The following is a 26105-nucleotide window of genomic DNA, read 5'->3' on the forward strand; positions in this document are numbered from 1 at the left end:
AATGAGATAATCCTTACCTGGAGGTTGTTCAGAGGCTCCATTTTCATGACTGGTCCCAGAGTGTTGAGGGGCAGGGAGACATCAATACTTTGGTTTGGCATCAGAGGTGTGTGAATGGCCAGTGGGGTGCTCGGGATGACCCCGAAGCTGGACAAGAGAAAAAGAGAGGCGATGACAGCAGCACTGCATTGCCCACTCCCTATCCCCCTTTTGCCCAGCACAAGCCGGCGCATCTTCCTATTACTCCTGAGTTGCCCCTGCTGTTACTCCAGGGGAGGAACACAGCTCAAAACAGCAGACACTAAGTAGGACAAGGCACAGGGAAACTCAACGAGGTCGGTCTTGCCGATAACATGCACCATCCTGCCCAAGGGATGAGCATCTGGGAGCTCTTCCATTACCTGCACAGCACTGGTCTACGTGCTGAGCAGCAGCCTGCCCAGCAAGGAGCAGCACCTGGACTCAGACCGATGCCTCTCAGCATTCTCTCACATAGCTGCAGAGCACTGCGAGCACATCACACAAGGTATGGCTGTTCCATCCTTGGGAGCTATGGAAGAAGGAACTGGAACCAACACAGAACAAGTAGATAACCAAGGAGGAGTATGTGGTTTGTAACAGAGCACTGCAGAACAAATGAATCAACGCAGCCGGCTGTCTGCTCCCAAATGACAGCGTCTGGCTTTGTCGCTTGGTTTGAGCCTCGTTCAGCTGGGGATGTACACCACCATAGGAAAGCAAATGTTTACTTGCCCGTTCAGTCCAAGAGGCAAGTAATTTAATTCCACAGGCACCTCTGCTTAGTGGGGAGAAGAGGAAAAGCAGCTAACGTTTAACATAACACTTCTGTACTATGTACCAGTGTCTTCTCAAAAGCAGGTGGAAGGGCAGACACCTAAGGTAGTTTTGGTGTCCACTTATGACTACATTTCTCTTTAGCAGAATGAATATTAGCTCAGAGGTGACAAAGTATTTACAAAGACGTACAGGTGTGTATTTTTATTTTATGCACTAAAAAAATGATACTGCCTCTGCAGAGAGTCAGCCACCTGTGTATTGAGTATGTCACTCCTTTAGAAACCTGTAGATGCCCTGTTCTTTGTTCTCCTTAGTTTTCAGCTCTAGGGAGCCGAAATAAGAGTACACTCAGCAAGGGCCTAGCCATGTCATTTGCCTTCTATAGCCATTTCACCTTGGGGGACATAAGCCCTAGCATTTTCCCTAAGACTCAGAGGGAAAACAAAGTTGCATTTTGCTACCAAGTGGTTGTGATATTACAGCACACTAGAGCTCTAGCGCTTTTTTTTTCTTTTTTGCCTTTTTTTTAATGCTTTATCTCAAGACTGCAGTGAATGTGATTAGTAGCAGCAGGAAAGGGGGAAAAAAACAACAGAAACTTCCCAACCACAAACCTTAATATGTAAACCTAAAGAGCCAGCCCACTGCAGCTCTTTCCAATGCACCAGCCACACTGGAAAGCAGTGACAGGAGAACAGTGTTTGCAGAAGAGTAAATAGTAGTAGATTGTACATGGAGCACGTGCTGATACGCTGCAGTAGGAGAAACTGCTGGTTTACTGTACAGTTTCAACTTCTTACATCCTTGAAAAGTACCATGTAGGTGTGGCTAGAACACAGCTTGATGTATGGAGGGAAAAAAAAAAAAATCACAAGCAAACCAGCTTTTTTTAGGCCAATTTGCATGAAACATTTGCATGTAGCAGCTTAGCAAAACTCTCCAGAAAATATAGCAGTCCAGGGAGAACATTGACTAAGACTTACTTAGCATAATGTCTTTTGTAAGTAAATATTATTCGTCCCAAGAAATCCCAAATTTGCAAGGCTAACAGTGATATTAAAGAGATGGTTTCAGTGGATCTTTAGTATAGAGAACCCTATTCTAGTGAAGGAATATTAAGGAATACAGCAAACATTTCAGTCACGAGATATTCTTTACGGTCTTGATAAGAACTACCTTGATTCTTGCTCAAGATAGCGTATAGCAAGCCACACGATAAGCATTTGTGGGAAGACACCGTGGCTATACTGCCATGTCACGTCTTTTGGCTGAGATGGGTTTCTGAGAACAAGCTGTATGCTCTAAACGTTCAAGTGGCTGCTCCTTCTGACAAAATTGCTCTGCTGCCAATTACAGGGAAAACATGTGCCATAGGCTCTTAACTTGCAACTTCTTCATTGACAAATAGCTTTATTAATGAGACCTGTACCTCCAGACAGTCTGAGGGACAGCACAGCAATTAAGTCAGGAGGTAGAGGCATTATGAATTGATACTTGTGCAGCTCAAATGCTTGCCTGTTTATGCTCTTGCTTTCCTCAGGGCACTTACTGGCTATAAAACCACTAACCTGCCTAACAACTCATGAGACTGCTTTAGAACTCTGCAGAGATTAAATGGGGAAGATGCTGTTTCAGACCTAAGAGAACAACTGCTGCCCGTTTCCTCACAGATTTATCAGTCTGTATTTTCAGCCCTTTCACACAACTGTGGTGTGACAAAGAGTTCAGGCCGTACCATCCAGCTGTTTCTGTGACTGCATTACACACCTACACAAGAGTCCTCCCTATCTCTAGCAGTGTAGACACAGACTCCTTTCACAGGACCATGCAATCTTTTTAACATAGTGGACAAAGGATATTGATTTCTTACCTGTTCTTATTGAACTGAATGGCAAAGTCGGTCATGTGCTGCAAAGCTTTATTGGTAAAGTTCATCTCCATGTAGATGTGTCCCTGCCTGTGACTGAACGTGCCTGAGATCTCCAGTCCTTTAGCCTTCACTGCAGGCAACCAAACCTTGAACACAAGAGATGTCACTCAGCATGAGAAGCTTAGCCTGAACATAAACAGTTTTCCAAACAACAGAGAAGCCCCGAGTTCCAAAATCCCGCTACATTGGCACATCAAGCCCACAAATGCTAAAGAAGCACTACAGGGATGATACAACATGGGGTGTTGAAAGGATCAAGCTCACCAACGAGAAATAAGCTTGCTGCTCCTAATCTGTATTTGTTCACAGCACTTACATAAGAATTCAAATATACTATAGCATTAGTGTGCACAAGAAACAGTGAAAGATTGTGTCCATTGCACTAATGCAAAACTTACCGAGGCTACTGATGGACAGGCTTCTCCAAGGACTTGTTGGGCTATTAGAGGCAGGACAATACTAAAGTTTGAACCAAATAAAATCACAGGGCTGATACTATTAGCTGTTCAGGTTCTGGATTCCCAAACCATCCTTGTGGGGAAAAACCCAGACCCAAATTTGAGTAGTGCAAAATGAAGTTCTACAAAGCTCAAAATTACTAGGTTCTTTTGTACTTGGTCTTATATATGGTGCAATACCTGCAAGCAGCTAAGGACCAAAAGCCTTGAGCATGCTCTGCATCCTGTGTTTCATAGGATGACTTCAGTTCATTCATCCATAGGCTATTAAGTGTGCTAATTTTTGTTTATTCACTTTCAGGCCTGAAAGGCTATCCCTGAGCTCCCTGCGGCTGCTCCACAGCCTGTTACTAGGACCATGTTCCGCATCTCACAAACCCTCCAGACTAAGCACGCTTCAGTCAGTGCATCTGTGATCTCTCTCACTAACAGAGCATTTATTTGCATTACACTGCAGCACGCTCATCCCAACCTCATGACTATCTTCACTGTCATGTTGGATTCCTCCAAATAAACGAATCTTCTATGAAAGTTGTAGCAAATGGTACCCTGCCCTCAGCTTCCTGAGGAAATTTGCTAAGAAGTAGGTCTCCAGGAAAGCTGCTCTGACGAAACTGAAATTCTCGTATCTTATATAAGCCATTCTTTAGAGTAACATTGTTACGTGCAAAATGAGAGAATTGCTAAAAAAACCCAGAAGTTTGTAACTAACATGGTCTCCAACACACTGTTACTCTACCTGGGGAAAACCCAGGGCATCCCTAATGTAACAGAGTTGAACTAAGATGCCCCAATAGCACCAGAGACCCACACAAAGGGGATACCAGAGAGCAATCTCAGACTTCTTGTAGCCTCAAGTAAGGCAATATACTGAGGATGATGCTTTTTCCTTACGTACAGACTTGGGAGCCACATATCCTCCAGGAGCCATGCCTATACCAGATGAGAGCTCGAAGAGGTCGTTGAGTCCACTGCTCACCACCGCTGGGGTGGGTGAAGGGGCAAAGGTGGCTGGCACAGAGGAGGGAATGTAGGTCTGCCCCACCTGGAGGGGTTAGAAAGAACAGGCACTGATTAACATCACACATGGAGAACACTACTTACTAAATAAAGCATGAACTTGGGCAATATTCTAAATATTTTAAAGCTGCTTGCAGCTTCCCCACTGAATTATCAATAGTGCTAAATAATGCATTTGAATTCCAAAGCTCTTGGCAACTAATCCCTACACTCGGCTGTCACCCTCAACCGTGCAATAGCTTTCACATAATTTTTTATGGCTCCAGTTATCTATTCCCACTATAGTGGCATCTTTCTTCTCCATCTCTCCTTCTCATGAAGACAATATTATTTTGTGGACCTACCCTATGTAAACCCAGGGAAAAAAAAATGCTTCAAGTTTTCCCCAACTATGACAATCTTCAGGAATCTGTGAGACTTTGCATTTCCAGAGATAGTAAGGGAGTCATGACTGTACTGTGTACTCTCACCCAAAGCCAGAGCTCTGTATTCTCAGCATTGTGATCCAAAAGCAGAACACGAAGCAGAACTAGCTGCCTCTGCCAGAGGACAACCCTTCTGCAGGAAGGGCAATCCTTCCCTCTCAGGACTTAAATAAGGGCACCAAACCTGGAATATTAACGTTTAGGTGCCCAGCTCCAGATGGGACAGTCACACTCAAGTTAAGACTCCCAAGCTCTCTCCTGTGAGCAGGAAGAATTACGTGCTTGAGAACAGGATTCACCAGTCAGCAGCCCAGAAAGGGGCAGAATAAGGCAGGCAGTAGGAAATACTGATGACAGGTCTGGGTCTGAAGCCTTGCTGCTGTTCTGTGTTCAGGAACCCACCTGAGATGTGGTGTTCCCATCAACCCTTTGGACAGGGAGGACCGGTGGTTTTACAGAACTGCTTGGTGGGTATGCTGGCCCAGAAGGCAGAGACCTGGCTTTGTAGGTATGATCTCTACAGAGTATCGCCCATGTTCTGGTGCATACCGCTTGGGGGCTACAGATGTACTGTACCGCCAGCTCTCCTCTGCCCTCATGCTGAAGTTAGAAAGGAATGCAAGATCCGCAGGGAAAGAAGGAGAGAGAATGACTGCAGCCATAACAAGGGTCTCTGAAAAGCCCTCACTCCAGAACTGAGTATGCTTTCCTGACTGAATTACTGGCTACACAGTCCTGGGAAAAGGGACTGGAGCTTTCTCCAGGAGACTGCTTTTGGCTGTGGGTTGGAGGCACACTCCCTCCTGCCCACTGCATCTCCAGGTCATCTTGCATCCTTTTCCCATGCTTTCTTGGAAGAAACCGGTATGCATTTGAAGCCAAGGGTGCTTTGGAAGCAGCCTGAAAGTCTCCGATGTCCTGGCAAGCACTCTAGGCACTAGGACACTCTCAAAGCACCGGTACGGAGCCGTGCAACACTGGTGGCAAGCAGAGTTCAGTGACCACACGTAGTAGGAAGGCTCAGAGCATTTGATCCAGATGTCCAGAAAAAAATCTTACGTGGCATTTGGGAGGAGAAAAGCACTGAGTTCAGACAAGCCCGTGGTGACACTGGGTTAGAGTTGCAACAGAACAGGCTTTGTGGGTAGAGAGGTAAGCATCCTTTCAGCTGCCAAAGCCGCTGCACAAGGACTAGGGTACTGCCAGTGTTAATACTGGTGCTCAAACTAACAGCTCTGAGAAAGAAGAGCTCATCAGAGTCAACAGCTCTAGCCCTGGCTGCTCTTATGAAAACCCAGGTGTGACAGCTGAACTCAAAGCAATATAGGCGGGGATCTGTGTGTTTCAGTTGCTTTTGTCCATTTTCAAACATCTTCAGAGATTTAAAGCATCTTCCAGCACATAATGGGTGATGTTATGTTTAAAAACCCTGAGTTTTGAGCAGCTTTTTTAATTTGGGAAAAAAATGGAATGGCACTTACTGCCGGGCTTCCTCCAATGCCCCCGCCAAGGTCACTGCCAAGCTGAAAGAGAGAAGGAGAGAGAGGAGAGAAAGACCGAGTTCATTTAAGCCAAGTGTCAGATGGCCGGAGTGGAGCTCAGTTGACCGCAGTGCTGCAAGCACACCTTGCTCGCTTGCCGCATACAGGACAGACAGAAACGCAATGATGGGAAAGCACAGGGAACAGAGGGGCTTTTTTGCTTTGATGTCAGCAAAGCTATTTGGAGAACCACCCCACACACCTACTGTGGACAGGAGTGTTTTGCAGGTTAATAAGAACAAAACCTCACCCCCTCTTGTGCCTGTCATCTGCACCAAAACTCTGTGCAATTCTTTGTGTTTCATGCATCAGTGCTTTCCCTTCAACCCACCACACTGGCTGCCAGCAGTCCTGAGCAGCTCCACAAAACCCAGTGGGGTAAGTGTGAAATGGAATAAAAATAAAACCGACAGGAAGCTCGCTTCCTGAAAGCTTTAGTTTTCTAGTGAACAGCTATGAACTACGGGAAAACACAATGCATTTTGGCTACATTCCTCCGACATCCAGTTCTTTTCAGTAACAAGGAAGAAAGAGAACAGGATACATGCCAGCTGTTGCAACAGCTCAGATAGCTGGGCTTTGTCTTCCCTTTGAAGATGCTCCTCTCCCTTAGACAGGAAAAAAAAAATAATAAATCCAGCTTCATCATCTAATGGGCCACTCAAAGTAAAGAGACCTTACAGTGCACTAGGATATTTCAGTAACCATCTCTGCCAAGCTATACAGTTATGGTTTGAGGCGACTGAAATAGCCACTGTGTACCACCCGTGCAACCCTCCATAAACACAAAATCCTCTCTGAAGCCCTTCTGCCAAACCACCCTGCAGCCCACCTAGAAACCAGCCTGCCACGAACCCCCTTCACAGAGCATCCAGACCACCTTCTCAGTGATAAAGCCCATTTTTTAAACATCCACACCATTCTATATGCTTGAGAGAATTCAGTGATCAGGACAGACTCTAAAAACAGCTACAAGTGCTGTTTGCGAGTACAATATCGTTCCTGTGAATATTTATAAAGCACTCGACAGATGACTGATAGCCAGGAGGAAACAAGCACAGATCTGCAGCAGGTATTCGCTACAGACATCTCCAGGCTTAGCTGCATCCTAGGCTTTTGTTCAAGAGACTACGGTAGGTTTTTTGCCTAGTGCAGGGTTTTTTTTTTAGTTACATTCAGCCAAGGATCACACTCTGACAGTGTTCGCGGAGGATGAAGCAAGCGTAGGGGCGAGGTAGGAGCCAGCCCCATGGGGAAAAGGCTGGACTGGCAGACCAGAACAACACAGCTCGCCTCGGCGCACAGATAAAAGGATGAAATGCCTGGAGAACAGCTGGCAAGTTGCAAGACAGTGACTTCTACATGATAACTAACATTCAAAAAACCAAAAATTTGCCAAATCCCTGGGCTACTCTGGATCGCCCCCCATCCCCTGGCATCTCTCCTTCCCCTAGTCCCCACAGGAGCCACCTGATCCAACCTTAGCTACCACAAGTAGGTGTTAGAGAAGCACAAATCACAAGCAATTTGCCTTTTGTTAAGAAGCCTTAAGAGCTTTTTTCCTCTGGGAGATGCAGTTTATCCCTACTTGAGGTCATGGCAGGAATTTATAGGGACATCCATCTTCTGCCACAACCACCTCTTCATACAGCAACCCAGCCTCTTGCTGCCCACGGCAGCGCACTCCGCAAGTCCAGTTTTTGTTGGTTGACTTAAGAGATAACAGATAAAAGCGAGTGATTCCAAAGTCAAAAGAAGAATCAGTCACAGACCAAAGGAAGCCAGCCAGAGGATGCAAATCCAATTAATATTGAGCTTATAAAATAGAGCTTATTACACTGACAGGTCTCCCCCGCTGAAACAGCCTGGCAGAGCAGAGTTTTGTTCTACAGACTGCTCTTTAAGCCAAGCCATGTTTTAGATTAATATATCAGATCATTTACATCTTGTTACTGGCTCACTGAGGAGTAATAAATGCAACTATTACGCCTCATCCCTATGCAGTCTCGCACACAGATGAACTTCACACTTTATACTGACAGGCAGTGAAGTCCAGAGGAAAAGACAAAAGGTGAAGAATTCAGTTCATTTCCAAATATTATTGTATGCATGGAGGATCTCTGCTACTGTTGTCTGAAGCAGGAGAAAGACTGGCTTATCAAGCAGCAAGCACTTTACAAAGGATATTATGGCAATGACTGAATAATTCTGCATAATCAAGCCAGATGTTAACTATTTTACCATTTCCTACTACATGCATCATAAGAAGCTGCAGGCTAGGAATCCAACCTTGAAGAAACCCGTACGCTGATATCTGTGTATCTTCACTCACTGTGAAGGAGGGAAGGAATGACATACTGGGGTTCCTCAAGCTATCCACAAGTCTTCCATTTTCCCTAGCTGTCAGGCCTTGGGGGGAAAGTAGAAATTGGATTTATTGCTTGTCTTGAGTTGACATTCCAGCTCTCACCCCCTACAAGGCAGAGAAAAAAACCTCACTGGCTCAGAGAATTTACCATGAGCCTCCCTACGTTTCCTAGGTCACACCCAGCATCTGTGCTTTGTAGTAGAAAAGATCTCTTTCCAGTGCCCAGCAGCTCTGACCTGCTCCTCCTGAAGCCCTGCTTTACTCATAGGAGGAGACTGCACACAGCAGCCTGCCACTCTCTTGGCTCCTATGCCTGGAAACAAGCACTGCAGATGTGTACTACAAAGCCGCAGAGCAAGCTCCAAGGAGCCAGCAGCTTCACCAGGTCCCTGAAGGCAGAGCCGGCTCTACTTACATAGTGAAAAGAGATGTGACGACATATCTACTTCAACAGAAATTTAAGGGGGGCAAGTTTAAAGAACTAATCAGTTCCACATCAGATCCAGGGGGCACTACTCATTGCAGCAGCACAGAAATCCCTCCCTCCATTTTTCTTGCCTGTCCCCCTCCTGTAGCACCGATGCTTTCCCCACTCAGCCACTACAGGTCTAGTTTATTCAATCCTCCTGCAAGATGCCCAAGACCTAACTTAATACTGTCTCTTCCATCATTTTGAGTTTGGAAACAGCCATGTGTGTGAGTAAGAGGGAAGGAGGAAGACAGGGAACAGGAACCAATTACCCACGGAGTGTCCTCTCCCATCTGGAGTGACAGGCAGAGTGCAGAAGGAAAGAAGCAGATATTAGTCAGGCGTGAAGCGATGCTGAACCAATTCCCCAGGGCTGGCAGCTCTAGTTAACCATTTCCATTCATCTCATGGCCGGGCAGCTGCTCCTTTCAGAAGGACAACATGAACCTGCCCTACATGAGAGCAGGCAACAGCCCCGCGGAGGAGAGGATCACATTAACAGAGCTGTCAGCCCTGCTTAGGCTGAAATGGTCGCCTGATGAAACGAAGGTGGGGTGGACGAGGGCTACCACTTGATGGCCAAGAGAAACTTGGCCCACAGTTGGCAGGTTTGGCTCTTGCCAAAGGGCACAAAGCCTCTGTCCATGATGAAGAGCTGCCAGCTTCAGGAGATGAGCAGGGCACAAACGGGGCGCCTTGGCCACCAAATGCACGAAGTTCTTCAAACAAGAATTCTCTTTCTTCCCTCCCAAGCCATTCTGCCACGACAGCACTCCAGCAGCTACGTGGGTTTAAAGAGGCTGGGCTTGAACCTGTATCAGCAACAACAGCACTAGCGCCTCTTCCCAAACTGCATCGGCATCTTTACTTCGTATTGGCTGGCTTGGCTGGTGCTGCAGCTGCTCTGCAGTTGATAGAGCATTTGCCCTATAATTTCAACTCAGTGTGAGCAGTTATGCTGACTTATGAAGTGCAGCAGTGCTGGAGTTACTGCATTAGGAGGGTTTATTTGCATCTTAACAGCAGCTCGTAATGAAGTGACTCTGCTGAAGCATTCATGTGATCCAGACGGGTTACAATCACTTCTGCAACATGACGTGAGGCATTTGGAGCTCCAAAAAATAACAGGGAGGGTGGAGCCAGGGACAGAAGCTGCAACACCACTGCTCACAACTACTTTGCCTTGTATCCTTAGGGTAGCCAGGGCTTTCAGAGCAGCTACACATTTCACGGAGCCATACATAATTCATGGGTTAACAGGGGACAACTGCTGCCTCCCTCCCTCCCTCGCACCCCAAACCACGAGTTAAGCATCACAGCTCGAGGAGCTAGATGAGAGCATGCACTCAGGAACGCAGCAGCCAGGAACACAAGGCATTTCCCTAAAAAGAATCAGGCATGGGGCTGACTGAAATGCTGAGCACAGTTGCTAGCAGGCCACTTGATCTGGGCTAATCATGTTAGAGACATCTTAACTGCAGGACAGATCATGCATGGTCTGCATCTTCTGACCTCCTGACGGGCTGTAGATCTCTCATTGCAGACTCCGCTGTGGCCCACACAGAGGCATTTTCAGCACCTTGTTTGCTGCCCGTTTCATGTGGCTGTTTTCATAGTGCCAAGCCAGGCCTGCAGAGCAGAAGGGCTACTGTCCAAACCAAGGGCAGCTGTGTCAAAGGTGGTGGAGGACGGGTTGTGCTGCCAATACCACAGCCACCAGTTTTAGTAGCACTTACTGCTAATGTTTTACCTTCCTGAATGATTTCCATTAGCAAAGTAAGTACTAACCATTTTAATTTTCTAAAGTGTGAAAAAGCAGCTCTACAAAGCTCTAGCAGTCCTATCACTGTTACAGTAACAACAGCCTTAAATCAGACATGAATGAGCAACCCACCAGAAGAGCTCCTTTTCCATATTATCGCTGCTCCAGCAACGGATACGTGCCCTTTGTCAGAAATCCTAACAGATGTCCTTTGTAGCTCATCAAAGCAGAAGAGCCCAGATGAAAGGAGACACTCAGCTCCTTGTCAGAGGCTGGAGCAGCACCCTGGGGAAGCATCACATCCATTGCATAAATGGATGCTGAGGCTGATCTAACGTAGACACTCTCATACCGTAGTTCCAGGAAAAGGTGAATGAAGTAACTTTCCTAAGATTATACACAGCAAGTCACTTGCAGAGCCAGGAGAGGAATCTGGCACGCAGGGCGGACTGGCAGTTGCTTCTGTGCTTCCTACTCTGAGTATATGAAGTAACTTTGTAGACATTTGGGTTTTTTATAAAACATTGGTGAGTCCCTAATCAACCTCAACAAGCCAGGGTATTGGCCACTGAGGCCAGACTTTGAATCCTTTACTTGGCAGTCAGTCAGACAGGGAGTGACACCAGCAGCCCCTGCTCCCCAGCCTTTTGGATCAGGCAGGCACTCAGGACTGCTGGAGCAGGCGTTTCTCCCCAAGCTGCCAAGCCTACAGGCACCTAGAGCCCAGGACATCCCACGGGAGAGAGTGAGCTAGTGCTCGGGTCCCAGCCCTCCACCACACTTAAGAGCAAGCACAGTGGTGAGACCAGCCCTGAATCATGCAGAAGAGACCCCTGGGGTCAGATGCCCCTATACCCAACTTGATTACAGCTCCACCTTGAACAGCCCAAACCAGTCCCAGTATTACAGAAAACTGCAGATACCCAGTGTTTATCAAACAGCTTTACATTTCATGACATAAATCAGCGTGACCAGCTGCCAGCCTTGAATCAATAATATTCTCGTAGATGAATGCCTACAGTATTAAATAAAATCTTTACATAACAGACAATCCAAGCCTGTCCATTCCCACAGATTTACTGTTCTGCCCCAGGTTTAAAGCCAGCCTCCCTGGCTCCCAGCCACAGTGCCCTGCTCCCGTTAAACGCACGGGCTCACAGTGAACTGCACAATGTGCCAGGCAACACGGAGCTCTCATGCCCCATGGATTTTTAGAGCAAATGAACACGCAAAAAGGTTTCAAGGCAAAATGACCCTGGCTCAGTGCAGCACAGAGACATCCTACAAAGCCCTGTATCAACAGTAAACCAGGAGCTGGAGGGCTGCTATAATCTGCATGAAGTTTAGCCACTTAAGAGCCAGCTTTAAGGGGATAAAGCACCAAACTCCAGCTCTCAGCATGCACAGATCTGCATCCAGCAATCCGCTGTCCAAGCAAGTTTTGCTTCTCCCACGTTAGTGACTAGTCTCACTACGCTGTGGAGCTGGAGATCTCAAACAGCTTTGTAACAGTGGGCTTGGTCACCATTTTACAGAAAAGAAAGCAAAACAAAGAAGAAAAAGATCTGCCCAGGGTGGCAAATAGGGGCACAACCTACAGCAGACTCAGTGCTGGCTCTGTTCACTAGAGAACAGCTCCCCATAAATCATACAGCTATGGTTACAAAGTGTATCTTGTTCTTGTACTAAAGGCTATTTTTCTGCCCCCCTCCCCCCTTTTTTTTAATTGTTAACACATGCTCAGCATCTGTGCATGCACAATATGCATGTTACATTTAATTCCAACTACAGGCTCACTACAGAGATACAATAGGACTTACTCACTAAAGAAATGAACCTGTCAAGCAGCTGGAGTCTCACTGGTTAATATCTATAAATAATATCTATATTATATATAAAAGCTGATAAATTCAAATGAACAATATTAATTTGGTGTTTATCCAGTTTTATACCATGCAGTCTCTATTTAAATGCGTGGAAGAAAAAACCCCCACAGTTTAAGAAATGGAGATGCAGAATGACATTTGCTGTGGAAGTTAATGCTGCTGTTGATCTTTGTGTTACTCCCGTTGGGACTTTCACTGCAGGAGCATCCCTCTGAAGACAGACACCCCTTCCAAAGAAAAGGAAGGATTACCAAATACACAAGAGCTGCAACAAGTATCAGAGGGGATCAACACATGACACTGAGTGAATGTGACAAACGGGCTGAGACTCTGCCAGCAGCCTCTTCCAGACCTTCAGCTGCCTTTGAGACGCTCACAGTACTGACGTAATCTCACCATCACAGCAATAGACCATGATTTCATGCATCGACTCAAGTATATCCCAAACCATTTTCTTCCACTGTAACAGAGAGGCTTATTTAGGCTTTTTTACATATCAGACAGCTCCTTGGAAAACGGAACGGGGTTTGGGGTTGCCATACTTCGGCAGTAAAGCAACTTATGTCCCTGCTCAGGCCGAGAGATAATGCCAGAGGCACAATGCCACATTCTAATATCTCATGTTCCCCTATGTCCCCTCAGGTCACCCGAGATCCAAAAGGGACCTGCTAATGAGGAGCAGAAAACAGGGATCAACACAAAAGGTGGTACAAACTCCAGCACTGAGCGCCATAAAAAACATTGCTCTAGACAAATTCCTGTTGTAAAAACGCATATTCAATCCTTCCTTCGATCAGACCCCAACCATGCTTAGCTCCAGTACTCTTAAGACAACAGGAGGGACGGGAAAGGACAGACCAAAGCAGCACGCTCAGAGGAAGGCAGCTGCCTCAGCCTCCACAACCAAACAGGGTTACGTTCTGGTAGCACAAGGGCTCAAAGTAAAGTAAACTCTGTCTGGTTTGAGGAGGAGAAAAGGACTGCTCACACCACGCCATGTTCATGGAAAAGTATGGGAGCCTCAGTCTTCCCAACAAAGCAGGGGAATAGATGCATTAAAAAAGACTTTAGGAGTAATGGAGAGGGGAAACTTCAACGTGGAACGAATCAGACAGGATTATAACATAACCAAAGCAAGTATGAAAGGTATCCAGAGGAAAAGAGGAAGGGATTGCTACACCAACAGCCAGAATGCCCACTGATACACTGATAGGCAAAACACTGATGTTTTGCAAAGCACTTGAAGGGGGCACCTTGGGACGCATCTCACCCCCTCACCACATACAGAAGTTAGACATGTGTGTACCTGCAGGGTGAGGCTGTGGTTTTGGCACTGCACAAGTGTGTCTTGATATTAGCCTAAGATCCAAATGCCAGTCCCCCTGCCTAGCCATGCAGCCAAGAGGCACAGCCTAGCAATTTAGCTAATACCAGGTTAGGGTTAACTTTGTTTGTTGTTGTGGGCATGTGTTTAACAAGTATCAAGCAAAGACACAGATCCCATTCACTCACACAGTAATTAGGCTTATTATCACAGAATCATTTTGGTTGGAAAAGACACTTAAGATCATCAACTACAACCCCAGCACTGCCAAGTCCACCATTAAACCATGTCCCTAAGCACCACATCTACACATCTTTTAAATAGCTCCTGGGATGGTGACTCAACCACGTCCCCAAGCAGCCTGTTCCAAGGCTTGACAACCCTTTCAGCGAAAAAATCTTTCCTAATATCTAATCTAAGCCTCTCCTGGTGCAACTTTAGATTGTTTCCTCTTGTCCTGTCACTTGTTACTTGGGAGAGGAGACCAGCACCCACTCTGCTACAGCCCCCTTGCAGGTAGTTCCAGAGAGTGATCAGGTCTCCAGGATGACACCCCCCCCAGTGCCCCCAGCCGCCCCCCATCAGCCTTGTGCCCCAGCCCCTTCCCCAGCCCGGCTCTGGACACGCTCCAGCCCCCCAATGTCTTTCTTGCAGTGAGGGACCCAAAACCAACCCCAGGATTCGAGGTGGGGGCTCACCAGCGTACAGGGGGACGGTCACTGCCCTGCTCCCGCTGGCCACACCATTTCTGGCACAAGCCAGGATGCTCTCAGCCTCCTCGGCCACCTGGGCACACTGGGGGCTCATCTCCAGCGGCTGCCGCCCGACAGCCCCAGGCCCTTTCCCACCGGGCAGCTTCCCAGCCACGGTGCCCCCAGCCTGCGGGGGGCTGCTGTGACCCCGGTGCGGGACCCAGCACTGAGCCTTGGTGAACCTCATTCAGTTGGCCTTGGCCATCAACCCAGCCTGTCCGGATCCCTCAGAAGAGCTTTTCTACCTTCACACAGATCAACACTCCTGCCCAACATGTTGTCCGCAATGTCTGCATCAGGGAAGGAAAAGCCAGAGAAATACAGAGATCTACCAGGAAAAGATTCACTTATACATGCAAGGGATGAGGCGAAGACAGGACATTTGATGCAACAGCACTTCAGCAGAAAGCTTTGTGGAGGAAAACACTCCATCACTGTTCAGATTTTATTTTTGAAGTCCTCAACCCAGCTACTAACTCAGCTGAGAGTACTGGCCCATGCAGCCCAAGGCCAGCTACTCCCCATGATCACTCTGTTACGTCACACTTCACAACCCCACGGATTTACTTAAGGCTTCAGAAAAATATTAAGTAAAAGCCTAGCACCACATCAACAGCTCTACTGCCAAAGCAGGTCACTAAGCTAAGCCCATTAATACAAACTGTGAGACAACTGTTTCCCCAAAACCAAGTTTTAGTCCTCCTGCTGTGTCTGTTTATTTGTCTCCGACACTAATGAGAAACAAAGGGTTACTGTAAGTGGCCTGGAAGACAGTACGGACATAGGAATTTAACTCCTAACTATTGTGAGCCACCAAACATCAGCACCAGCGTCTGCAGTGCCTTAACACAATTAAAAATCCCAGTTCCTCAGTGGCATGCCATGCAATGCAGGGGAAAGGCTGCAAAGGTCACCGCTCTGGGCTCACTGTCTGCTTTCCCAGCAGCTCCAGCTTAAACCATTTCCCTAATCCCCTATCTCCCCAGGATAAAAGCAGTCTCCCTGCTAAATAAGCAAACTGCTGTTTAGATGGCACAGAGGCTAAAGCACATCTGATCTCTGTGAACACCAATACCATTAAGGGTTAGATCATTTCCAGTTCATTAGCTTATGAAGTGCCCAAAAAAATATCTTTGCCACATAAGGATTTGTTGCATTGGGGTTCCTCCAGCTGCCTCCTACTTCTATTATTCAGAGCTTGACTCAGAACTGAAAGCACACCTAAACCAGACATGCAGACAACCCAACCCAGCTCACTGAAAGCCAAACCTCAAACCAAAGCAAGACAAATCCACCACAGGACTGAAAACCACCCAGCTGTGTTCACTGGGGTAGTCTTACTCAGGTTACATCCTGCAAATATACGCAGACTGCTTCTTACCCCTGCAGGCAAGTCACTAGGTTGTTAGGGTTCTGCATGTGCCCACCCCACGGGAGCAACTCCCAGGCTGATGATTAAATTCACCACTTCTCAACGCTTGGCTGACACCAGCGTAAAAGCGCAGCACCGAGCTCCTCTCCACTGCCGCGGTCTCCTTACTAAGTGATTCTCTCATTGCAGCTCATGCCCAGTTCACACCCCAGAGCAGAAGCAATGTGTGATTATTCATACTCTGGACCCTGACCTTGTTAGTACTAGAATACCTCCTTGTGAGCAGCTGTGGCACGGGAAAGACTACAGAGTGCTTCCCTCTTGACCTAACCGCAATCAAAATGTCACCGGTATTAAACCATGACATACTCTGGAGAATATACAAATGAGATGACACAGGGCTATGTACGGCCAGCAGCCCTGAGAGTTTCGCACTGAAATTCAGCCAGGTTGAGACCTGGGTGGAACAAACGCCTTCTTGAAAGGGAACATGAATCAATTACAAAGCAGTGGAACACTTCACATCCTTCAAACAACTTTTTGGTTTTCTTCTACAGACAGAAAAAGCATGGAACAAATATATCCACTAACCATGGGGATCCTACGGCATGTAGCAACATTCATTTTATAGCAGGAAAAACCTGCTGAAAGTCGGTACAATAGCACTGGTTAAATTCTCTGGGAGTCTTAGGACTCAGCACTGGGAGCTCAGTGATCCAAGCATTATGAGCAAAGATAAGCCCAGCTCCAATTATTTCACGTCAGCTGAAGCTAAGGATGATGCCGCTTACCAAGCTATCCAGCCCTCCTCCCAGGAGGTCCACAGCACCCATCTGCATGGAGGACACTTGGGGAACATTCACTGGTGGTCCCAGGTCCAGATTGAGAAGGTCACCCAGGAGGTCGCCCTGTGATGGAATGACTTGTGGCTGCTCCAGGTTTGTGGTGGCCGTTGTGCCCACGGGGCTATCGCCTGCATCAGTGCTACAGGTGGGAGGAACAAGAAGCAGAAGAGAAAAAAAATGTTAGTCACCTTCAATCTCCAGCTTCAGATTCCCAGCATGGGGAAACACGGCAAGAGGTGGCTCACAAGCAGAAGCCAGTTAAAAGCTTATCCTAGCAGCTGATCTGACTGCTGGCAAGTGGTTCTTCAACACAAGCTTTGAGCACAAAGACTTGCATGCGTTGTGCATGGTTTTCAGTTCAGAAAAGGGAATCTTCAAGGTGTGAAATGTGCCTACCTTGAGAACTGCAGACCCCTCTAAATCAGTGAGCCACGAGTACTACACGGACTACAGCATTGAAAATAATTATTTCCCAGCTCAGAAGAAACCTATAATGATGATTTTCAGCTCATTGGGCCTGGAGAACTATATGTAAACATGAGGGGGTGTGGGGGGATGGATATATATCCAGATTTCTTCAGAGACCTAACACTGCTAAACACTTGAGCCCTCACTCTAACTAGTGCAAACTCAACTACTCCCCACAGATCTGGATTAACCACCTCCTACTGACCAGCACCAAGCTCCACAGCTCTTTTCTAATTAAAGACCTCAATTTAAAATTGATTCCCCTCCATCAATAATTTCCTTTTCTCGGAGTTAGGAGGCATGCTAATTACTAGTCTAGAAATGCTCATTTTACAGCTTCCAAAATCTCGTATCATATGCAGTCTGGCTATCTTCCACATTCACTTGCCACTGAACTTTACAAGGAAAGGAGAAAAAAAAAAAAAAAAAACAACCACCACAAACCACCTGACTGTAGCTCCTGGAGATCTCATTACAATGTATTTATTCTTTAAATCCAGAGACGCTAATATTTTAGATAACTTAAAATCTATTTTATATCCTGTTGCCAGCAGTAACTGACAAAATTATTTCCAGCTCCTATCACTGCATATGCAGCCAACAGGTGACTGCACACAAATGCCATGGGAATCAGCATCCTGACAAGGTGTTTAACACCGGGGCTCCTTTGTAAGGATTGCAGCTCCTGCTTTTGAGTAGCCATGATTCTCTTCCTTATCCTAGTTCAGTTACCGAGGGGAAAGCTTTAGCAACCGAGTATAAGCTGCTCCCAACTTCGGTGCCAAGAGGAAAAGATGTAGCATAAGGACTGCAGAATGAGTTAGTTACCAGGCAGCAGCAGCAAAGGGTTGAAAGCTTCTTTGCGTTAAAAGCTTTAGACCCTTAATAGTACTAATATTAGTTGTCTTATCTGCTTCTCCCTTCAGCAGGGAGACTTCTGAGTATGCTGAACAGCTAACTAAAACATTTCTGAAGAGCAAGTGGTTACCACCATCCATTCCCACCCCCAACCTGAGAACAGGGTGGAACAGCATGTATGAGCAGAGGCACATTACAAGCCGGTAGTGCACACACTTGGTTCGTTCCCAGTATATAATCCCTTTAACACTACACCTCTTCAACACTTACTCATCCTTCTTCTGATGGAGATAAAGCAATCCTTCAAGGTCTTGTGTAACTGCAGTTGCCCCAAAGCCCAACAAGGTATTAGGAAAGGACAAAACTAAGTCAGTTTGTATTAGAAAGCAAAACACCATGCCTTCCATTTCCCGTATGGAATGGGGCTCTTTAAAGAGATTTGTATAAACAACTTTGCATTTACTTTGAAAGAAAAATAATGAGTAAAGAATATGTGGGTTATAAAGGGCAAAAAGACTTGATACAAGCTTTATCCCTTACAGTCTCGGGCAGTGAGTAGCAGCTGGGTTTGCCCATGTGAGTTGGAGATTTGGCCCTCCAAAGAGTTCAGCCTCCAGTGGTTCCCAGATGTTTGGTGTCACAAGGGGTGCACACCAGAACCAAAGATCTCCTGCATCTGTGTGGAGCTGGAAGCTCCCACCCAAGTCCAACCAGACCCCTCCCTCTCCCAGTAGCCCTGAAAACATCTCCCCAAGTTTCCCAGCTGCATTATAGTTGAGCAGGGGTGGCAGGAGCCACCACATGAGGAAACACTGCCAAGCAATCAGGAGATTTCTCCCCCACTTTTAGGATTCATCTGCAACTCTATGACACTTGGGCTCATTGAAGAGGCAGGAACATCTCACCATCTGTGAGCTGTTCAATGGGTCTTCCCATCAGCTGGGAGCTGAAAGGAACCTATCCTACACCGCTTTGAATAAAAATGAAGTGAATCTAAATGCAATGTAGTGTATCCTGCCAACCATAACTAACTCCTCTAGGTTTTTACCCAGGAAGGCACCACTCCTCTAGCTACTTTGGCCCATCTACTCAAGGCCACGCTATCTCGACTCTCTAAAGCCATATTAATTGTGGACGTCTCCACAATTCCATGCTTCCCCCTCTATCCCACTGTGCAATCTGAAGGAAAACCTCCATCTCTAGTGGACAGGTCAGCCACCAGAACAGTCATTACCAGAGTGCATAAGTAATGAAGATAATTTCAGATAACTAGCTGAGGAGGTTATCTTTCACTGGGCACCCTTAACTTGCCTTAAAGCAACAGATTTTCAAGTATGATTTCATACACATTCAATACTAGAAAGAAGCAAACCAATTTCTTAGTAATTAGTAAAATCATACTGGCTGCACAAATTGAGGCCCCCCACAAGTGTGCTCCTGCAGAGCTGCTCACTGTAATCCTCGTGGCCAAAAGTGGCAATTTGGTATGCTGCGGCATGGCCGGAGGAGGTCTTGGCATCAGCTGCAACGTTTTACTGTCCTTCTGCTAACAGTAAAGCAGAAAACCACAGTAACAGGGCCTCTTTATGAGGTGAGCTCACACCAGAGAGGCCTGGTGTGCCATTAAGTAACACCATTCATTTTTTTAATTTACCAAACGGGCTAGAGCACTGCATCAGTATGCAGCATGCTCTGCTGAGCACCCTTCAGACCTTCCCCCAACTCTGGCTTCCTCAGCTTGCCGCCACTGATTAAAGCCTGAAGGTTTTATGTTGAAGTAACAGATAATTTAGTAGTAACCACCAGTAGGGCAGTGTACAATACTGCTATCGTCAGAAAAGGGCTGGTCAGCAGACTGAGCACGAGCTACAAGAGTCAAGCCACATACACAGTACATGCAAGAAGCTAGTAAAAACATAACTCCTTGCAAAAGCTGAATTCCTTGAGCTGACTAAACCCTCCTAAAACATTGGATTCTGTAGTGACCTGAAATGGGAAGGGTGGTAACACCGAAGACCAAAGCTACCCCCACCCCAGCTCTCTTCGTTACCGAGGCAAATCTTTGACTAGGAGAGGTAACTGCGGGAAGTGGCCACTGCTTTTCTTGTTTGACTGGTAGATTTGTGCTTGCTGGTCCTGGGTCAATGCAGCCAGACTTGATTTCATAGGCAGGGAGAAAACAACTCTGCTTCCCAAAGCTAGTCATTACAGAAATAGCTTTAGTTGCTAAGAATAGTAGAGAAGCGGTGTCAGAAAATAGAAAAGGAGCAGCATCGCACACCGATTTATCAGTGCAACAGGGAAAAAAAAAAGAAAAAAAGCACTCTAAATGTCACTTTGGGAATATTATTAAGAGGTAAGCCTGGAATACTCTGCCTCCTGCTGTAAAGCACACTTACATTTGTAATTAATACCATTAGTGCAAATAGCACTGCTTACCTGAATGAGGAACCATGGGGACAGGCTCAACAGCAACACTGCTGCAGCCCAGGAGTACTGTACCGCCTGCTCTGGTGGATCTAACCCACTTCCAGGACCGGGATCAACCGGGAAGCATCAGTGCTCCAGATGATAAGCCAAACCATTTTCTGCCCATCCCCCAAAGGTTAGACAGAACTGTATCAGCCTAGCTGCCTTCTTTTAAGTCCAGTTTTCAGTGATAGGCTTTAGATGGCTCTTACACTCCCCCCTTGCTTTATAAGCATCAAGTGAGAAACGTAGTTTTACCAGTCCTTCCCCATTTCATATTCCAACAAATGATCCCTGTACTTGTTTGTTCCAGGAAACTGGTATTATTCTACACAAGTGAGGCTTGTAAAACTGTGCATTACAGCTGCAGTGGCTGAAGCATAAGCTCTTACAAAATCAAAGTAGTGTGTCCTTCTGAAAAATGTTTGTTTTTACCACAGTTCTCCTCCTCCTGGAAGTATGCCCTTGTGCCAGTTAACCAAAGCTTCTGCTTTTTTTATTCAAATGCTCATGTTAACAGGGCTTATAGCCAGTGCCTTCTCAAAATACATCGTATCTTCTCCTCACAGAACTTTGATACTTCCTCTGTCTTCTGAGGTAGGAACTCAAACTAAATACCCGATTAAATTCTACAATGAAATGGCCCCTTGAATGACCTGCAAGCCCCTAAACAATCAATTAAAAAAAAAAAGCCACTAGAGTGTTATAGAAGATCTTTGCATCTCTTGGACTGTTTGCTAAAAACAACCAACCCTTCCCACTATCATCACAGTTGCCTCAGCTTACCTTCCATGGTGAATTGGCAAGTGCTTGCGGTGGATGCCGTGGCTCCCCTCCACAAAAGCGTTGGGTGGTTTGTGGTACACAGAGGCCAGTGACCCAATGTGGCAGATCAACTCATCTAGCAGAGTTGGTTCAATCAGATCGGTCTCTTCAGAAATAAGTGGCTTTTCTGAGAGGACCACTTCTTTGGCAGTCACTGGATCGGTGGAAAGAAGGCGCCAGTAGATGTAGCCACGATCCCGCAGGTCTGGGTTGTCAGAATCCTGAGACAAAGCAATAGATCAATCACAGGTTTGAAGCAAACTAATGCCTGTAATCACTTAGTTTTTCTAGCAGTGATTCTGCTGGATTAAAAAACCCCAACCATCCAGCAGCAAAAGTCACCAATTCCAGAGCGATGTTACAAACTGCTTGCTGTGATGAACATCCCAAAATTAAAAATGAGAACCAAAGTATTAACGCCTAGCTTCCTGCTCAGCTGGCCACAGAGCAAAAAGCCCAGGATTTACATCCCCAATTGTCCCGACCCACAGAGCTATCAACTCCTTCCCAAACTCCCCTGCCACTTGACATAACTGTATTAGGAGAACTCCAAAGGAATGTAGACGGAATAAAAGAACATGAGTCTAAATGACTCTGTCACATACTAAAAGCAGACGTGCAATACTGCATATTGTAACAGAATGATCCCAGATTCCTGGAAATATATGACTTACCCAAGGGCACTGCTGAACAAAAAGATGCTGCAGAGCTACAGGATGGATCTTAATAAGCCATATTCTTCGTACCAAAAGAGATCTTATTTATCCTGCCTTTTAGTTATCTAATGAAGTACAGAAAGATGCTAATGATACACAGTTAAGATACTTCATCAGTTCTCCAGCTGTCAATAATACCCTTGTTTTACTGCAGATACTTCTGCCTCTGCATGAAGCGCTAATTATTTCTCTCCTTTTCAAACAGCTCTGCCGAGAGCAGCAAAGTGAATGGTGATAGTTTGCAGCTAATGTCTTAGGCAGAGGGAGGTGGTGTGGTTTTATGTTGTAGTGCAACATGTTTGAACTGTTCATGGAAACAAGAGCTGGGATTTTTAATCTCCACATCAGCACAATAACGTTTCAGGCGTTTTTTGCGCCTGTAAAATTCTGGCAACATATCACACACCTCATTAGCCTTCCTCTTTAGTATTTCTCTTCCTCTTTTGTGATCTCATTCACGCTGCTGCTGACCTGCTGTAACCTGCCTCTCTGCTGTCTGTCTCAAGACATTCTCAGGCACGTTGCAAAACCTTTATCTGTAATGAGACTGAGCATGCTAAGCTCGTTTTACTCCTAAAGGATCTAGCTACAATGTCTGGGTCAACCGATAGATTTCTCTGCAGTACTGTTTTTCAGATTGATGGTGGAGTCATGGACTCTTTAGACCCTTCACCCTTAACAACTCCTACAAGACTCTCCGCACCCTGCCTGCGGCAGGCAGTTCACCATCAGGCAGGGCTTCTGCAAGAGCAGACATGAAAGACCATGCGTCCCTATCTACTTGCAGACACATACAGATTCAAGACTGACTGTTTCTTCTTACGGCAAATAAACAGACTTGAAAAACTTCAGTGAATCTCCTGGAACAAGAGGCTCAGATCTTTCCTTTCCACGTTTCTCCCAATTCTCTGCTCTCCAGGGCCTGCATGCACACCTGTGGTGCATACCAATGAACCCATGGTTACCTACCCATGCCAGACAAACAACAGCAATGGAGATGTAGAGGCTCTGTGCCATCCATTAGGTTACAGGCTTGCCAGGACCTTGATCGCTGCTACACATCTGTGTCCCTCCCATCCCCAGCTGCTTCATTGCTATTTTTACCAGTGTTGGCTGGATTAAGCTGGCTCCTGCTACAATCACACCTGCAGTTTGCTGTGCAGACATACCCTAAGAGACACTCCAAGTGCAACAATGCCTAAGCTGGGGAAAGAAACACACGTGTAATTATTCTCCCACTCAAGCGAAAAACAGTATCTCTACCTAGAAATCAGACCTTGAAGCATATGGCTTTTCTGTGTTTTACAGCCAGTTATCCTACATTGACTTATTATTCATATAAAATACAAGAAGGCAGACTGAATCAACATTTGTGACAAACAGAAAAAAAACCAGACACCTATTATATTCCTAGGGTGCCTTTAAGTGTTTTGTGACTCAGCATAGTAGGGTTTAACACTTAGTACCTTTCTTCTGTTGGGTTAGACAAATGATATAGCACATGCCCTTGGCCCACCCCTCTCTAAAGATGAGCCAGAGCCTGCCTAACAGCAGGTTTTGAAGCAAGAAAAGCCAATTTCTTGCCACTGACCAGTGCAACACCTCCAAAGGGATGAATAAAAGTGCCATGACTTTTTGCAGCAAAGAGGACCAAAAGGCCAACTAACAATCAATTCCAGGTTTTCTGCTCAGAAGTAATTGCAGCCCATCCAGAACAGCTGGGAGACTATTTTCATCACTTGACACAGCAGGTCTGGAGCAGAGCTGCTCTTTTTGGGCTACACCATCACACATTTACCCAAGTCATTACAGCCAGGGAGTACAGGAGGACTAGCTGAGGTCTTACCCACTCCTGCCACCAGGACATCTCCACTTCTGTCCCCCAGCTCAAGCCCAGCCCCACCCTCAGTGATCTGAGCTCATAACTCAGCACCTCATGCATAAAAAATCCGGGACCTTAAGCCACTGCTACAGCCTCCAGTAAAGCTGCCACACTGGTCAACAGCATCCAAGTATAGAGGAAAAAAACCCTGACTTCATTTCTCTTTTCACAGCACTGCTTAAGCTTTGCTGTTCACAGAATAAAGTCTTTGCCAGGCCCTTTTGCTCTGTCGTAGCTCCAGATGTTTTAACGGCAAGCCACCTTCAAGGTGAAAGCATTTTGATTTCTTCATAACTCTATCCTGTCCCTAACTTCATTTGGTGGGTGAACAGGGAAGGAATTAGGATGAAGCAAAATATAAGAAGGAGAGAACAGATGCCAGATGGCATGGTAACAGGCACAGAGCAGCTTTTAAATCGAGTCTCTTTGGGAGAGAGAGGGGAACATGCTCGAATCTTATCTACTGCAAAGCTGACTGGCCTGGCAGATGGGAGACACCTCAGCAGGCCAACACAGTGTCTGGAGGGCTCTGGTTCACTGGATAACTTGGCTTACCTGCGTGGCCAGGCTGAGGACCTGCTGAACCAGCTCCTGTGTCTCAGAAGGCTTTTTTAAGAACAGCTTCACTATAGCAGTCAGTAGGGTGAGCTGCACCTGAGGGAAAGGGACACAGCAGAGATTATAGAGAATTCATCCACGCTTTAGCAATGTCTCCCAAATCTCAACATCCTTTACTGATATGACACTCAAGTCCTACGCTTTATAACAGTATTAAACTATTCTTTGCCAGTGAAACCCAGGACAATGAGACTCAGACTCCTGCCTGTTGTGAAACACTTTCACAAATAACTCCCTGATCAGCACATTGAGTCTGTCATACTGTTATGCATCTCATCACTATCCTGTATGTTCTGGTCCCTCCTCGGGCTATTCCCCCAGAAGCAAGCAATATCTAGAAATCCCTCCTGTTCTGTCTTACCCTTCCAAGAAGACAAGTTTGGCAGATACAGACAATAGAGCAAGTCTACAGACTCCCAAGAGTTTTATTTTAGCCAAACATTAAAGTTTTCCTTGGGAGGTATTTTCTGACCACTGCAATATTTACTGTCCATCCCATACATACACTGCATGAAACACTATAAATAAGATGCACAACACAATTTTACCTGAGTACTTTCATCGTGGAAGCCCTCCAAAAAACTCTCCAGCAGCTCATCTGCATTGTCAATTCTTTCTGCGTATTCGCCCACTATCCAGATCATGGCAGCTCTGGCATCTGGTTCATCCAGGGAATCTAGGTTCTCGCACAGAGTGGCAATGATGCTTTCATACCTGATTCAGAGTACAGGTGAATTACTGGGGTGAATTCAACTGGTGTTACTCCATCTCTGACCACATGATTCTGCAGAGAATCCTGCACTGAATTACAATGTCTTGCATTTCTATGCAACAAGCAGCATTTTCACTCAACTACAGAAGATACTCCTAGGAATTTTCTCTTTCCAAGCTGTGCACTAAGATCTCACAGGGTCCTCAAGAGCTTTGCAAGTTAAACTGCAAGACCACCCAGATGCAGAATTCAAGACAAAGCTGCCTCCCTCTCTGTTTTGCTTAAGGGAACACTTGATCCAACAGTTCAAAGAGATCCTGTATCAGATCCTGCAGCCTCACTGGTGTCTTCAGACTGGTAACTCTGAGCTAGATATTACACTTCCCCACAGGCTTTGCTGTAAAACAGACAATACACCCTAATCATTTAGCCTCCCCTATTCCCACACATGGGTATCCCTGTCATAAGCAGACAATCTATCTTGTAACTGACAGTAGAAATTGCCAGAGAGGTCTGCAGATGTCCCATATTATTTTTTAGGTGATCATAAAGTCTCGGCTGAAAGACATTGCTTCTGTTCTGTAGTTGAAGAGACAAAATCTTATTG

The 26105-nt window shown here is 46.1% G+C and overlaps 1 protein-coding gene across 3 annotated transcripts in view; it reads right to left on the reverse strand.

The window, feature by feature from the left end:
- AP2B1 (adaptor related protein complex 2 subunit beta 1) overlaps window positions 1–26105 on the reverse strand; it is an 81024-nt gene that overhangs the window by 19602 nt on the left and 35317 nt on the right. For 2 of the 3 annotated variants that reach the window (XM_040614606.1, XM_040614598.1), the window contains exons 11-18: window positions 25335–25500; window positions 24724–24822; window positions 21532–21791; window positions 16897–17089; window positions 6113–6154; window positions 4085–4231; window positions 2669–2814; window positions 18–147 (exon numbers count right to left, since the gene is read on the reverse strand). In XM_040614606.1, the coding sequence (XP_040470540.1) occupies window positions 18–147; window positions 2669–2814; window positions 4085–4231; window positions 6113–6154; window positions 16897–17089; window positions 21532–21791; window positions 24724–24822; window positions 25335–25500 (1183 nt within the window). The remainder of the gene's footprint in view (window positions 1–17; window positions 148–2668; window positions 2815–4084; window positions 4232–6112; window positions 6155–16896; window positions 17090–21531; window positions 21792–24723; window positions 24823–25334; window positions 25501–26105) is intronic. The other variant, XM_040614611.1, reaches the window with a different exon arrangement.

This window comes from Falco naumanni, chromosome 1, assembly GCF_017639655.2.
Source record: "Falco naumanni isolate bFalNau1 chromosome 1, bFalNau1.pat, whole genome shotgun sequence".
NCBI lineage: Eukaryota > Metazoa > Chordata > Aves > Falconiformes > Falconidae > Falco > Falco naumanni.